General features: G+C 40.5%; 1 protein-coding gene across 1 annotated transcript in view; it reads right to left on the bottom strand.

Moving 5' to 3' along the window:
- Positions 1-15,113, bottom strand: part of LOC135548061 (asparagine--tRNA ligase, cytoplasmic-like) — a 24,806-nt gene extending 9,693 nt beyond the window's left edge. Inside the window, exons 1-10 of the mRNA XM_064977293.1 lie at positions 14,957-15,113; positions 13,426-13,508; positions 13,232-13,297; positions 13,023-13,115; positions 12,718-12,807; positions 12,512-12,590; positions 5,172-5,242; positions 4,910-4,996; positions 4,397-4,618; positions 1,825-2,024 (exon numbers count right to left, since the gene is read on the bottom strand). Coding sequence (XP_064833365.1) covers positions 1,825-2,024; positions 4,397-4,618; positions 4,910-4,996; positions 5,172-5,242; positions 12,512-12,590; positions 12,718-12,807; positions 13,023-13,115; positions 13,232-13,297; positions 13,426-13,508; positions 14,957-14,990 — 1,025 coding nt within the window. The 5' untranslated portion in view covers positions 14,991-15,113. The remainder of the gene's footprint in view (positions 1-1,824; positions 2,025-4,396; positions 4,619-4,909; positions 4,997-5,171; positions 5,243-12,511; positions 12,591-12,717; positions 12,808-13,022; positions 13,116-13,231; positions 13,298-13,425; positions 13,509-14,956) is intronic.
- Positions 15,114-17,108: the final 1,995 nt, after the last annotated feature.

Raw genomic sequence — 17,108 nt, 5'->3', positions numbered from 1 at the left:
GTGGCTCAAATTTTCTTTCCGCATCTGCGTCTCCCACAGAGTCAGTTTGGTTTTAAATGCCTTCACTGTACTGTACATATCAGAGATGACATGATCCCGACCCTGCAGCTGCAAGTTCATTGCATTCAGATGACTCGTAATGTCACACAGAAAAGCCATTTCACACAGAAACATTTCGTCTCGGAGTTGTGTTGTGTCTTTCCCTTTGCTGTCCAAGAACAGACAAATCTCCTCACGAAGCTCGAAACATCTTTGAAGCACCTTTCCCTGGCTTAGCCATCGCACCTCTGTGTGATAAGGCAAATCACCATGCTCCGTTTCTAACTCCGTCAGAAATGCCTTGAACTGGCGGTGATTCAAACCTTTGGCTCTGATAAAGTTAACTGTGCGCGTGATGATGCTCATTACATGCTCCATTTTCAAGGCTTTACCGCACAACGCTTCCTGGTGTATGATACAATGATAAGCTGTCAGCTCACCTGTCGCGTTTTCCTCTTGCATCTTTTCCCGTATCTTCGCCACCAGTCCGCTCCTGTGTCCACACATCGCAGGTGCTCCGTCGGTTGTCAAACCCACGAGTTTTTCCCAAGGCAGCTCCATCTCATTTACACATCTTGACACCTCTTCATACAAATCATGCCCCGTAGTTGTGCCATGCATAGGACGTAAAGCCAAAAACTCCTCTGTCACGCTTAGGCTGGAGTCCACTCCGCGGATGAAAATTGACAACTGGGCAATGTCAGAAATGTCGGTGCTCTCATCCACAGCCAAGGAATATGCAATGAAATCTTTTCCCTTTTTCACAAGCTGCTCTTTTAGATTGATGGACAACTGGTCTACTCTCTCGGCAATGGTGTTTCTGCTCAGACTCACATTTAAAAAGAGTTGCCTTTTTTCTGGGCAAACTTCGTCACAAACTTTAATCATGCAGTTTTTGATGAAATCCCCTCCGTAAATGGCCGGGCTGATTTAGCGATCTCTTCTGCCAAAATAAAACTGGCCTTGACAGCAGCCTGGCCTTGTGATTTGGCTTTTTTGAACAGAGCCTGTCGAGATTTGAGGCCTCGTTTTAATTCCTCTGCCTTTTGTAGCCTTTGTTCCATGTCCATATTCTTGTTTTTGTCCGCGTGTTTCGTTTCATAATGTCGTCTCAGATTATACTCTTTCAGTACCGCCACACTTTCTCCACACAGAAGACACACAGGTTTTCCAGCTACCTCCGTGAACATATACTCCGACTCCCACCTTGTTTGAAACCCCGGTTCTCAGTGTCCACCTTCCGTTTTGCCATTTTTGATGGGTATCTGAAAGTTAATTTTACTGTGATGCTGACGACTGCTGTGCCAATAAATATTGAAATGAAGCAGCCTACTGCTCGGTGCGTCACCGTTGCATTGTGGGAAATGTAGTATTGGTGCGTGTAAAAGATCTGCGGGCTGCCGGCTTGCTGCGGTCTGCGGGCCGGTTCTAATAATAAATCAAGATCATCCCAGGGGCCGTAAAAAACCTTCTCGCGGGCCGGATGTGGCCCGCGGGCCTTGACTCTGACATATGTGCTGTAGACTAAAAGGTATTTATCATCAGAATACCTCAAAGAAAAAAAAATACTGTAGATAAAATAATATATATTATTATATATTATTTTTAAATAATATATATATAATATATAAAATAATATTGTGCAAAGCATTTTTTTTAAATGCTTTGCATCGAAAAAAAAAAAAAAAGTGAATGTTTCTTATTGTACAAGTTCAGGTATTCCCTCCATGCTATAGTGCACATTGGGTGCCTTAATGAAGTCCTCCCATCCATTCCAGTACTCACTCAGACAGGTGCCTGCGGGTGCGGGACTGCTCTGCACGGTAGGACTGAGCGATACAGAAGGTGTCTCCCAGAGCAGGGATGCAGGTCTCCAGGTAGAGCTGAGAGGACTGGGTCAGGAACGCCTCCTCCCCAAAGTAGTTCAGGTTGAACAGGGTGGAGCCTCCCTCCACCTGGGTCTGCACCAGGGTGGGCGGGGTGATCTGTGGGAAAAACACACACAAAACATATCTTTAGAATAGCTTTACAAAGAGATCTTTCTATACATATACACTACCATTTAAAAGTTTGGGGTCACCTAGAAATGTCCTTTTTATTTGTATTTTTTTAAGAAAAGCAAATTTTTTGGTCCATTAAAATAACATCAAAATTATCTGAAATAACATCAAAATTATCTGAAATGCAGTGTAGACATTATTAATGTTGTAAATGACTATTGTAGCTGGAAACTGATGATTTTTTAAATGTAATATCTACACAGGCTCATTATCAGCAACCATCACTCCTGTGTTCCAATGGCCAGAAAACAAAGACTTTTCTTCTGCAAGGCCAGCATCCCGGAGTCGCCTCTTCACTGTTGACGTTGAGACTGGACAGAGGAACTCTGCCTAGAAGGCCAGCATCCCGGAGTCGCCTCTTCACTGTTGACGTTGAGACTGGACAGAAGAACTCTGCCTAGAAGGCCAGCATCCCGGAGTCGCCTCTTCACTGTTGACGTTGAGACGACAGAGGAACTCTGCCTAGAAGGCCAGCATCCCGGAGTCTCCTCTTCACTGTTGACGTTGAGACTGGACAGAAGAACTCTGCCTAGAAGGCCAGCATCCCGGAGTCGCCTCTTCACTGTTGACGTTGAGACTGGACAGAGGAACTCTGCCTAGAAGGCCAGCATCCCGGAGTCGCCTCTTCACTGTTGACTTTGAGACTGGTGTTTTGCGGGTACTATTTAATGAAGCTGCCAGTTGAGCACTTGAGGCGTCTGTTTCTCAAACTAGACACTCTAATGTACTTGTCCTCATGCTCAGTTGTCCACCGGGGCCTCCCACTCCTCTTTCTATTCTGGTTAGAGACAGTTTGTGCTGTTCTGTGAAGGGAGTGGTACACAGCGTTGCAAGAGATCTTCAGTTTCTTGGCAATTTCTCTCACGGAATAGCCTTCCTTTCTCAGAACAAGAATAGACTGACGAGTTTCAGAAAATGTCTTTGTTTCTGGCCATTTTGAGCCTGTAATCAAACCCACAAATGCTGATGCTCCAGGTACTCAACTAGTCTAAAGAAGGCCAGTTTTATTGCTTATTTAATCAGAACAACAGTTTTCAGTTGTGCTAACATAATTGCAAACAGGTTTTCTAATGATCAATTAGCCTTTTAAAATTATAAACTTGAATTAGCTAACACAAGGTGCCATTGGAACACAGGAGTGATGGTTGGGCCTCTGTACACCTATGTAGATATTCCATAAAAATATCTGCCGTTTCCAGATACAATAGTTATTTACAACATTAACAATGTCTACACTGTATTTCTGATCAATTTGATGCTATTTTAAAAATGGACCAAAAAAAATATGCTTTTCTTTCAAAAACAATGACATGTACAAGTGACTCCAAACTTTTGAACGGTAGTGTACATTTGTGGATGACCTATCCTCTCCAAAGAGTAAATATATAGATATAAAAACCTCTTAAGGATCGGACTCTTTTTTTTTTTTTTCACCTAAAATGACATTCCCAAATGTAACTGCCTGTAGCTCAGGACCTGAAGCAAGGACATGCATATTCTTGGTACCATTTGAAAGGAAACACTTTGAAGTTTGTGAAATTAATGTAGGAGAATGTAACACATTGGATCTGGTAAAAGATAATACAAAGAAAAAAACATACATGTTTTTTTCTTTCTGTAATTTTTTGTAGCATCATCTTTGAAATGCAAGAGAAATGCCATTATCTGACTTAGCACTCAAGGCTCAATTTAGGTTTTGGCCACTAGATGGCAGCAGTATGTTCAAAGTTTTAGACTGATCCAATGAACCATTGTATTTCTATTCAACATGTTGTATCAAGTCAGCCGAATTGGTCAATATATACATTTTCAAGTAGATAATTGTGTACTTTTCTCAAACAATATCATGGTATGTTTTCACTGTAATAGCTACTGTAAATTGGACAGTGAAGTTAGTTTAACAAGATTTTAAGCTTTTTGCCCATATCAGATATGTCTACGTCCTGGGAAATGTTCTTGTTACTTACAACGTCATGCTAATCACATTAGCGCACGTTAGCTCAACCCGAGGGTGGGACACCGATCTGTAGAGATCCTTAAGATGTTTTAAATAAGTCACAAAGATGTGTAAACATGCACAAGGATGACAACATAGAATTATTCACAATTCAGACCTAATCTTTAACATCAACAATAACAATACGACAGTAGGGGATGGACATTACAGTACATATATATATATACACTATAAAAAGAGATCAGAAACGTGGAAAGATTGTGATGTACCCACATGTTAAATAGAACATCCATATCCATCCTGTTGTGCCTGTGTGGATGGGTACTAGTTTTGACTGTACCTCGTGGTATCCGCGGTTGAAGAAGTGATCCCTGAAGCACTGCGTGACAGTGGAACGGACCCGGAGGATCTTGGACACGTTCTCCCCACGGATCATCATGTGTCTGTTGTTGAGCTGAACGTCCACATCAGACTCCTCGTTCAGCAGGTTGTCAGCTCCTCCAGCCGGCGCCAGACCCACCAGCTCCCAGAAGTCACAGTGCAGCTCATGACCTCCAGGGGCCTCGTGGAGGAGGAGAAGAGAAGACAGGCCACTCATAACACGGTTATTATAACTCATATAACTTAACTTATTATAACTCATTAAAATGTTTTTAAAAATTGGGACCGATCCCCCCCCCCGGAACACAGTTTAAGCCTAGTGATGGACAACAACAACAAAAAACGATTGGAGACTTTTCATTGAACATGTCAAAGATTAGGCTTAATCTGGGTCTGGGAAACTTGACCATATATATATGTGTGTGTGTGCTAAACTTGAAAATAATGGATATTAAATTTGAGGAATGTTTACCTGTTTTCCATTAGGTACTTCTTGCACTGTCCCATACAGAGCCACTGTGCTTTCAGTGGACAGCACCAAGGCATTGTAGCACTGACACTATAAACGGTGACAAAGGCCCAAAAGGATATTACAAATGGAAAAAAATGAAAAAGTGGGACCATTAAAAAAAAATGTATATCATTAATTTTGTCGTAATTTTTTTTTTTTTTTTTTCAACAGAGGTTTTAAAAGAGTTTTGGTAAACAAGTGTTTTTTGTTTTGTTTTAAATACCAATTTATCGTTGAGAACACACTGCAAGAAACCAGTTCCATCTCTCAGCACGATGAACAGCAGGTTCTTTCCTAGCAAGAGAATAGCAAACACGCTATGAGCCTCTCTCATTCATTCATGCAAAGAACTCAAAAATATATTTACAAAAAATATATATATATATATGGGGAATTGGAAATGATGCAAACAATTAGATTGATGGAAGCTACAATCTATCTACTATTTAAGCTGATCTACCCCCCAAAAAAAGAGAAAAAAAAGAAAAAAAGATTACAAAAATAAATAACTAAAAAATAAAATATAAAACAGCCTAAAATATAAAATGGTCTGTAGTGCATCATACAAAGGAAATAGGAACCCTAGATGGTGTTGGTTAGACGTCAGGGTCAGAAAAGGCTATCCGTGACCCAGGAAACAAAACTTCAAAGTTTAATCATCACATACAGAATGTTATGAATATGAACACCGTGTGGTTCAACACCTGTTAAAAGTTGCACGTTAATTAAAATATGATCAAAACGACAGGTATGAGTTGAACAAAACAACTAACGAGACACACTTACAGTAAGTAGGCTACCCAGATCACAGTCCAACACACATTTTATAGTAAGAATATAAGAAAAATACCAATAATATTTTTCCCAACCATATAAAAGTGATATTTTGAAACAGAACCCAGGCCCATGCTTTTTTGATCCAGGTTCCTACCCCCACTCTGCTTCGTTTTGGAGTTGCCGCCACACGATCGAGCAAAATAATAGACCTAGACTTGATTTAGGCTACATTACAGCATGTGGCATTTAGGCTACATTACAGCATGTGGCATTTAGGCTACATTACAGCATGTAGCATTTAGGCTACATTACAGCATGTAGCATTTAGGCTACATTACAGCATGTAGCATTTAGGCTACATTACAGCATGTAGCATTTAGGCTATATTACAGCATGTAGCATTTAGGCTACATTACAGCATGTAGCATTTAGGCTACATTGTAGCATGCTAAATGTTTCTGATCAATGATAGATGACCACTTGATTTAGGCTACATTGTAGCATGCTAAATGTTTCTGATCAGTGATATTTTATTTTATCTTTATTTAACTAGGCAAGTCAGTTAAGAAAAAATTCTTATTTTCAATGACGGCCTAGGAACAGTGGGTTAACTGCCTGTTCAGGGGCAGAATAACAGATTTGTACCTTGTCAGCTCGGGGATTTGAACTTGCAACCTTCTGGTTACTAGTTCAATGCTCTAACCACTAGGCTACCCTGCCACCCAAAATAGAACTAGATAACTATACAACTGCCAGAAAGTGTACACCTGCCAAAAAGTGTACACCTGCCAAAAAGTGTACACCTGCCAAAAAGTGTACACCTGCCAAAAAGTGTACAACTGCCAAAAAGTGTACAACTGCCAAAAAGTGTACACCTGCCAAAGTGTACACCTGCCAAAAAGTGTACAACTGCCAAAAAGTGTACAACTGCCAAAAAGTGTACAACTGCCAAAAAGTGTACAACTGCCGTGACTAGCTACTAGTAACAGCCGCCGTCTAGAACCACCAAGAGTTTAAGAGCGTAGTGGGTGTCAATAACGACTCAGCATTGCAGTTAATTTCATAATAGGCCGCAGGCAGAACTTTCCTGCAACCAAGACCAGGTTGGTTCGTGGAAATAAAAGTTCAGGCTTCGATACCGGAAACACCTTTCAGATATAACAAAAAAAGGGTGGAAAATTTGTCCGGATGCTAAAGTTGACGGGAAAACATCTTGGTTTGAAAGGTGGAAAAGTTACATCTACACTGAAACATGAAAACAAATCCCTGCTAGGAGGAGATATATATATATATATATATATAAAAATGGATTTAAAATATATATATATTTTAAATCAGCTTTAAAATGTTAATTTCTAGTAATTTTTAGGCTGGATCCCTTCTTGAAATGCAAGTTTTAACTGTGTACTAATTAAACAACAAAGAGTAGGATCTACATAAATCAGTCTGTGTGTAAAATAAAAAGTGGTTGATGTGAACCGAACTCGTAGAAAAACATTTTAAAGAAATAATAGAAGGCTTGTTACCACGACAACCTTTAAAATAGAACGCTTGTTACCGCGACAGCATTTATAATAGAACGCTTGTTACCACGACAGCCATTATAATAGAACGCTTGTTACCGCGACAGCCTTTATAATAGAACGCTTGTTACCATGACAGCCTTTATAATATTGCACTTGGGGAAAAAAACATCTCAAAGTAGAAATAGAATGAAACAAAAAAGTATTCTATTATAGTGGCCACTATAGTAGACATCGATTAAGTGCACAAGGCTACATGTGTGCAAAAAAATAACATTCACAGAGTAAAAAATGTAATAATTCCCCCTCATTCACACACAAGTGTTACAGTATGTTAAGTTCAACGCAACAAAAGCTATACCTTTGGGCTACACTGCAGGTTATTACAGTGTACACTTTCTGCCTGTGGACATCTGTTCTACAATGTGCCAGCAGAGCATGAGACGCTTTGTTGGCACAATTGATCTCTTTCAGGCAGAGAGTAACACCTGGCATACTCCTTTTTATCCACTGTATCGAAGAAGTGAGAAAGAGGGTGTGATGTTCCTTTCACCTCTAAAGTGGCATCCAGTTTAAACCAGGCCCGGCTCTAAACCCTGAATCCACTTGTTTAAAAAGCAACGCCTCATTTTCACTGAATTCTATCATTTAGAAAATTAACCACAAAGGGAAAACATTAGTTCATAGATAACTAGTTAACTACTAACATTTCATACAGACTGCCAGGGTCCAGAGAACAACTAGCGTTATAGCTTGAGGATCGGCAAGGAGTCGTAATACCAGTTAATTCTATATAGTGGTTGCTCCACTAAAAGTTTTGTGATTATGCTGAGGGACTTAGAGGTAATTTGTGGTTTAGTACGGTACTATGCGTTACCACTTCATTGCTCCAGACCAGCGCAAGGGGGAGTTGAAGCAAAATCAGTGCTCTTGGGTCCTACTGTGTCTCTGACAGACAATGAACGGGCGACATAAACCTAAATAGAAACTGAAAATTGTGCACGACTTACTAAACCTGTTGTTACACTAAGGTTTTTATTCTTTTATTTTGTTAGGATTGTTTTGCTCTTCCTGTAGTAGTGTAGACCACTCCCAACCGGTCACGTTGTACAGCGCTTGAGTGGCGCAACGGTCTACGACACTGCGTAGTAGTGCAAGCTGTGTTGCTAGAGATGCTGGTTCAATATCGGGGAGACAGGGTAGCCTAGTGGTTAGAGAGCTGGACTAGTAACCGAAAGGTTGCAAGTTCAAATCCCCGAGCTGACAAGGTACAAATCTGTCGTTCTGCCCCTGAACAGGCAGTTAACCCACTGTTCCCAGGCCGTCATTGAAAATAAGAATTTGTTCTTAACTGACTTGCCTAGTTAAATAAAGGTTAACAAAAATAATAATAATATCTGTGTGGGCCTCGACTGGGAGACTCATGAGATGACTATAGGTGCTTGGTTTCTCTCCCTCTAAAAACAGAAATAAATCATTCAAAATAACAAACTGGCTTTAAATACAAATTAGTAACAATGTTCAAGAAGGGCCTTTTCCTTGCTCATTTTACGTTATTGAAAACAAAATCTCCAAAATAGTTTTTTTTTAAACAAAGCCATTTTTATTATTAATTTAGAATTATTTAAAAGCCACTTGGATATTCTCACAGATATATTATCAACCCTGTTATTAGCAGGACAATATATATATTGGTCATGGCTCCCGACTGGCGCACAATGGGATTGCCTTGCTGTTCTCCAGGTGTATCCACTGAAAGCGCTTGAGATTCACGAGGGCAGCGGGATGGGCCGCTGAGCCACGCGCAGAAGACGGACCTAGCCCATGGGGAAGGAAGGAGAAGGCGATTGGACCCCCACCACACTGGGTAGCACAAAGCAACACTTTAAGGGGCATTGCACTAATAATGGAGCTGACTAGGGAAATGTTCCCGCTGTTCTTAGTGCCAGTCTATTCAAACTAAAACAATGTAACTAATAATGGCATCTTTATGCTTTCGTCAATAAGATAATGATAAAAATACTATTTCAAAATGCCAATGTTTATTTAGCTATGGATCCATAACTAATTACTATGGGACTAAATATAATTGAATTACAGAAAGATTGGAACAAAAGTTGTCTAATGAAGGTAAACAAATTGTTGCTTTTACAGAAATATACTCTTTCAAAACACACAAGGTCACGTTGTACAGCGCCATTATGGCTATTAGCAGGTGGCTGGACAATAGACTTGCCTAGGAGGAGGATAGGGGGATAATTCTATCGTCAAATGTATTTCTTAGGTTGGCTGTATCACAACCGGCCGTGATTGGTTGCAATTTCAGCTTAATCCATAGGCGACATGAGTCTCACTAGTGCTGAGTAACGTGCTGTTAAACGTGGTGTTGGTCTTATTTATTTAAAGAGCATATTGAAGTTAGAACCAATAGGATTTGAAGAAACAGCCTACAACGTTTCGTTCTGCACTGAGGGACTGATCTTGATGAATCAATGAGATTTTTATTTTGACTGAATCTTAGGTTGGGTATTGGTTAGACTACAATTATACAATTAGGGTGTAGACATGTTATGCTCTTAGTGTAACCTTTATTTAACTAAGCAAGTCAGTTAAGAACAAATTCTTATTTACAAGGACAGTCTACTCCTTCCTCCCTGTCAGGGAATTGAATCCCGGTCTCCTGCGTGCCCCGAACGACACAGGGATTATTTAGCTAAATAGCCTACTCCTGACTGTCACGTTGGTTGTACAGCGACATATCTTCCATCCCATCCTAATGGGAACCCAGAGGGTTTTTGTTTTCCTTGGAATAGAAACATCATAATATTAATCTAATTAATTAAGCAAAATTCCTTAAAAATCAGGCCCATATACTATGTTCTTACAAAAAAAGGTTTTAAATTCTCTAGTACAGCCATTAATGAATGCTATCAAATATCTCTCAAAGATGCCCTCTGGTGGTTAAACTAGCATTGATGGTACCAGTGGTTGGCACTGCCATAGAATTCTGCGGCAAGCTGTGCCACAGTACGCTGCAACTTTTAAAGGACGAACCACTGTAGCTAACTGGTTCCTCGAGATAACTTTACCTCATCTGATGTTGTAGTGTTAGCTAGCTTGCGGTCTGACTAACTTTGTTAGCCAGCTAATTTCCACACCATAAACTCAATTATTTCATCAGCTAAGCTAAGATAATGTCGCTTAAAATGTATCTGGCTGTTCGGTGAATGACTGGCTGAGCACAGGCTGCAGACATAATTGCTTCAAACATGTATCACGGCATGTTCGTTTACAGCCATTAGTGACCCAGACGCGGATATTAGAACCCCCCAAAAAAACTAATCAAGTACTTTAACTATTTTGGATTCAAAACGGCGAATTTCGCCAAAAGGGAACTGGTTAGCATCTCTGTGTTTAGCTAAAAAAATAAATATCAAAAATGTAACATTTTGTTGCCTGTTTTGCATGTTATTTCGACATTAATACATGTCACATATCAGTTAAACATTTTTATAATTCAGTTAAAAAAAGCCGCATACAAACAAGGTTCCTTTCTTGAGCTTAAAAATGCAGGTGTTTCATCCTAACGCAGTGCTTTCTGTGGTGGTGGGGAAGCCAGGGAAACATACGGAGCGTAGGAGGTTGTAATGTTCTCTAGTTGCGCCGTGATTGGCTCAGTGTTTTGTCACTCAAGGGGACACTACGTCACCGCAAAATCTATGGGGAGAGCTAAAAAAAAAAACATGCCCCTTAGGTGCTGCCATAGTTACATTAGAAGTGCCCATCCAAGAAGGCTCAAAGGTCATTGGCCACAGATAAAATTATGTAAATTCACGTTAGATCTACAGTAGCTTTGATTGGACTGATCGTGTCAATGTTAGAGCTGTTGCTGTGACCGCATTACCACCACGAGTCAAATTCCATGTGACCTCCCGAGTGGCCCAGCGGTCTAAGGCACTGCATCGCAGTGCTAGTGGCATCACTACAGACCTGGGTTCGATCCCGGGCTGTGTTGCAGCCGGCCGCAACCGGGAGACCCATGAGGCAGCGAACAATTGGCCCAGGGTTTGGCCGGCCGGGATATTCTTGTCCCATTGCGCTCTAGCGACTCCTTGTGGCGGGCCGGGTGCATGCACGCTGACTTCAGACACCAGTTGTATGGTGTTTCCTCCGATACATTGGTGCGGTTGGCTTCCGGGTTAAGCAAGCAGTGTGTCAAGAAGCAGTGCGGCTTGGCAGGGTCGTGTTTTCAGAGAGAACCCATGGCTCTCGACCTTCGCCTCACCCGAGTCCGTACAAGAGTTGGGAAAAGACTAACTACCAATTGTATATTACTCAATAAAAAGGGGTAGGAAAAAAACAACTACTCACCACATTTTATGCACTGTAGCTTATGCTTTCAGTACTACATTCATTCTCTGATCCTTTGATTGGGTGGACAACATGTCAGTTAATGCTGCAAGAGCTCCGATAGGTTGGAGGTGGTCCTCCGGAAGTTGTCATAGTTACTGTGTAAGTCTATGGAAGGAAGTGAGAACCATGAACCTCCTAGGTTTTGTATTTAAGTCAATGTACACAGAGGAAGCTAGCTGTCCTCCGGCTACACCATGGTGCTACCCTACAAAGTGCTGATGAGACTACTGTGAACTTAAATTGAAAAACAGTGTGTTTTAATCCATTATCCATTATCATTTTTAGTATAGTAATTTTAATATAAAAATGTTGTTTTTTTTACAAAATGATAAGTCCTCCCCTTCCTCCTCTGAGGAGCCTCCACTGAAATGCAGCTACCAGAATGTGTTATATTAACTGAGAAAACCACTGTATAAAACTCTTAAAGTATGTAATTAAACTTTTTTTTTTTACTTTTAAAACTCATCAGTGAAGGTAACATGTGTTGCTTGAGACGAACACCGAACTCACAACTGGTTCTGACCAGTGTGCAACAAAAGTAAGCAAGGTTGCTATGGAAATGACCCAAGATGCGCTGTGATTCCGATGCTAAATATCATAACTTAGATTAAAGATTTATTTATTTTTTATTAAGTGCAACTTTTACAAGTTTTGAATCACACAGTATTCATGTTCATAATATTATGTACACAGTGTTGCAGAAATGTTTCAGTTCTGTTTTCTGGGTCACGGAACACATTTTTGGTGGGTAGCTAGCTGTACCCAGAGACTTCCAGTCTTTGCGCTAAGCTAGCGCTAAAACTACCTCTATCTTCCTTCATAGTGGACTTTGTCGTTCTACAATCCTCACCTTGTTTTCTCATTCGGTGCACCCAACCAAACACCTTCACCCTCTCCCCCCGAAGAGGCTCCAGCTCATAGATTTTAACCTTTTGGGAAAGTGTTGATTCAATTTCAATATTTAAACATAACGGAAGACAAAAATTATACTCTTTATTTCCAAAGATGAGGAGTTTCTGACTGGATGCTGACTAAAGAGAATATAGTGGATCTGACCGTTTTGGGCTCTGGAAGGCTGGAGTCATTCTCAATGGTGACTTTCTTAGCTCCGTCCAGATTCTTCTCTCGTCTCTCAGAATCCTCTGCCTTCAAATCAAAGTTGAAAAAACTAATTTACATAAATTGCCGCTTACATACACTACTGCTACCTGTGAGCAGTGAGTATACAGTTTATGGCTGAAGACAATATTCCCTACATAGTGCAGCCTATTCCCTACCTAGTGCACTACTTTTGACCAGAGGTAGCACATTATATGGGGGATAGGGTGCCACACTTCCCTATTTCCGCCTCCCCAACGTACCTCCTTTTTGTCTTTGGAGTCGCTCTTCATCTGCTCTCTAGCAAATAACTTTTTCACATTTTTCCTCTGTGTCTTGGAGATCACTGCCCAACGCTAGATGAATAGGAGAAACAAAATCAATAAGGGAAACCCAAGGAAAACATCTTCACATTTTGCTGGGTTTGTGTTTTTTTGGGGGGGGGATTGGATTGCTTGTTGTAACTATGTACCTCTCCTTCCTTCTGAGAGTCCACATAGATGGTTGGGAATGGTTCTTTTCCAGCAAATGTCAATGCCTGTGAAATCACAGAGCCGTTGTTACAGCACTTAACTGTGATTTTATTCAAGGGATCGTAGACTTATCAATTCTGTTGAATGGTGTAAATAATTCAAAGCAAAAAGAGACAACACTGATTCCTCTTACCCTCAATGCGGTCTTGAAAGGCTTTTGTTCTGTTCCATCACCATCCTGGTCATTTCCCTCTTTGTCAGACACATACAGTTCACCTGGAAAAAAGTAAAAGCACTGTAATATTTGATCTTGCATGCCTGTCATTTCCTCTAAACCTAGCACTTGACATGATCAATTATCATTCACGACGCTAAATCCCATATTTGACATCCCACTACGCAGCCTATTTCACCCACTCCAAGGTTGGAGCTACAGTGCATTGGCAAAGTATTCAGACCCCTGGACCTTTTACACATTTTGTTACGTTACAGCCCTATTCTAAAATGGATTCAATTGTTTTCCCTCCTCAATCAACACACAATACCCCAGAATGACATCACAATACCCCAGAATGACATCACAATACCCCAGAATGACATCACAATACCCCATAATGACATCACAATACCCCAGAATGACATCACAATACCCCAGAATGACATCACAATACCCCAGAATGACATCACAATACCCCAGCATGACATCACAATGCCCCAGCATGACACCACAATGCCCCATAATGACATCACAATGCCCCATAATGACATCACAATACCCCATAATGACAAGGAAAAAATGTGTTTTTTTATTAGAAATGTTTGCACATTTATAAAAAAAAGAAAGAAAAAATAAATATCACATTTACATAACTATTCAGACCCTTCACTAAGCACTTTATTGAAGCACCTTTGGCAGCGATAACAGCCTCCAGTCTTCTTGGGTATGATGCTACAAGCTTGGCACACCTGTATTTGGGAAGTTCCTCCCATTCTTCTCTGCAGATCCTCTCAAGCTCTGTTGCAGCCCTGCACAGCTATATTCAGGTCTCTCCAGAGATGTACTTAAACTTCTAAAACCCTGTTTTCGCTTTGTTATTATGCGGTATTGTGTATATATTGATAAGGGGGCGGGGGATATATTTAATCGACTTTAGAATAAGGCTGTAACGTAACAACATGTGGGAAAAGTCAAGGCGTCTGAATAGTTTCCGAATGCACTGTATTTACATATTGTGGAGTTGAGAATCTCAGCTAGGTACAGACAGGTATGACAGAAGTGAAAAGGACACTAAAACAAACGCGTAGGATGTTTAACTAGCTTGTTTTAGCTAGCTAGACAGTCAAGACACGGTTGTGCTACCGGTGGGTTCCCGGTGGCGCAGCGGTCTAAGGCTCTGCATCTCAGTGCGAGAGGCGTCACTACAGACCCTGATTCGATTCCCGGGCTGTATCACAACCGGCCATGATTGGGAGTCGCATAGGGCGGCGCACACTTGGCCCAGCGTCGTCCGGGTTAGGAGAGGGGAGGGTTTGTCCGGGGGTTAGGCCGTCATTGTAAAATAAGAATTGGTTCTTAACCGACTTAACCTGGTTAAATAAAGCTTAAATAAAATAAATTTAACAAGTATGCAAGCTAACTAGCCACACCGGTCTGATGAAACACTTGACACATGATTTCAGCATTGTATAGTAGCTAGCTACATAACGTTTCTCAATGAGTTTACCTGCAGCTTTCGTTACCTTCTCCGCCATATCCATGTAGAAATTATATAAAATCTGTATATTTTTATGAATTACTAGCTAGGTAATAATAATACTGAATAAACCGGCCTTCGCTTCTCCCGTTGGTTTGTGAGCGCTCGTATGATTATCTGCGCATGCAACTTCCGAAAAGGTCGGGAACGTTGATTGGTTACAGTGTGCAGTAAATTGAACGCGGATTGGTTCACAGTTCCTGACAGTCATTGTAGTCACGCCCTGACATGATGAAAGGACCATATCTGGTGTGTTGGACCTTGAGATGTTGGACAGATGTATATGGAGCTAAGAGATGATGAGGCTATATATGATTCGTGCATATTTAATTCAATCCATTACATCATGCACATATTGTTGCAAAATCCATTTGAACCCATTAATGTCCATACATTAAATTAAAAATGTTCTTTGGTACACTTCCCGTAAGAAAATAAAAGATTGCAGTTTCAAAACTGCTGTCAACTGTTGTATTTTAGAAGCACTAATTGCTGAAATGCAGTTATACAACACTCTGCCTGCAATATTTTTTTGTAAGGGTTGTTCTCGGAGCTACTGATGGGTACATCTGAATAAACGTTTTGTATGTTTGCAATTCAGAGGGAGAATGGGCAAGACAAAATATTTTTGTGTCTTTGTACGGGGTATGGTAGTAGGTACCAGGCACACCGGTTTGTGTTAAGAAGTGCAACGTTGTTGGGTTTTTTCACGTTCAACAGTTTCCTGTGTATATCAAGAACGGTCCACCACTCAAAAAACATCCAGCCAACTTAACACAAATGTGGGAAGCATTGGAGTCAACATGGGCCAGCATCCCAGTGGAATGATTTCGCCCCCCTTGTAGAGTCCATACCCCGACGAATTGAGGCTGTTCTGAGGGCAAAAGATGGTGCAACTCAATATTAGGAAGGTGTTCCTAATGTTTTGTTCACTCTGTATGTACAGTGCATTCAGAAAGAATTCCTACCCCTTGACTTTTTCCACATTTTGTTACGTTACAGCCTTATTATAAAATTGATTTAAAAAAATTCCCACCCACTCATAAGATTTACACACTATACCCCAAAATGACAAAGCAGAAACAGGTTTAGATATTTTAGAAAATGTGTACCAAAAAAAATGGAAATACCACATTAACATAAGTATTCAGACCCTTTACTCAGTACTTTGTTGAAGCACCTTTGGCAGTGATTACAGCCTCAATTATTCTTGGGTATGACGCTGCAAGCTTGGCACACCTGTATTTGGGGAGTTTCATCAATGCTGCAGACATTTTTTGGTACCCTTCCCCAGGTCTGTACCTCGGCACAATCCTGTCTCCGAGCTCTAAGACAATTCTTTCGACCTCATAGCTTGGTTTTTGCTCTGACATGCACTGTCAATTGTGAGACCTTATATACAGTGCCTTGCACAAGTATTCATCCCCCTTGGCATTTTTCCTATTTTGTTGCATTACAACCAATAATTTGTGTATATTTTTTATTTGGATTTCATGTAATGGACATTGTTGAAGTTGTTGAAGTGAAATGAAAAAAGGTTGTTTAAAAAAATACAAAAAAACAGAAAAGTGGTGAGTGTTTATAAATTATAAATGAAATTTTAAAATTAATTAATTAAAAACAGAAAAATGGTGTGTACCGATGTATTCACCCCCTTCGCTATGAAGCCCCTAAATAAGATCTGGTGCAACCAATTACCTTCAGAAGTCACATAATTAGTTAAATAATGTCCACCTGTGTGCAATCTAAGTGTCACAATCTGTCACATGATCTCAGTATATATATATTTTTTATATTTTTATTTATTTTACCTTTATTTTACTAGGCAAGTCAGTTAAGAACAAATTCTTATTTTCAATGACGGCCTAGGAACAGTGGGTTAACTGCCTGTTCAGGGGCAGAACGACAGATTTGTACCTTGTCAGCTCGGGGATTTGAACTTGCAACCTTTCGGTTACTAGTCCAACGCTCTAACCACTAGGCTACCCTGCCTATATATATATATATATATATACACACCTGTTCTGAAAGGCCCAAGAGTCTGCCAAGCAAGCAGCACCATGAAGACCAAAGAGCTCTCCAAACAGTTCAGAGACAAAGTTGTGGAGAAGAACAGATCAGG

This window comes from Oncorhynchus masou, chromosome 11 (assembly GCF_036934945.1).
Source record: "Oncorhynchus masou masou isolate Uvic2021 chromosome 11, UVic_Omas_1.1, whole genome shotgun sequence".
Taxonomy (NCBI): Eukaryota; Metazoa; Chordata; class Actinopteri; order Salmoniformes; family Salmonidae; genus Oncorhynchus; species Oncorhynchus masou.
This window is presented reverse-complemented; position numbering and strand designations above follow the sequence as displayed.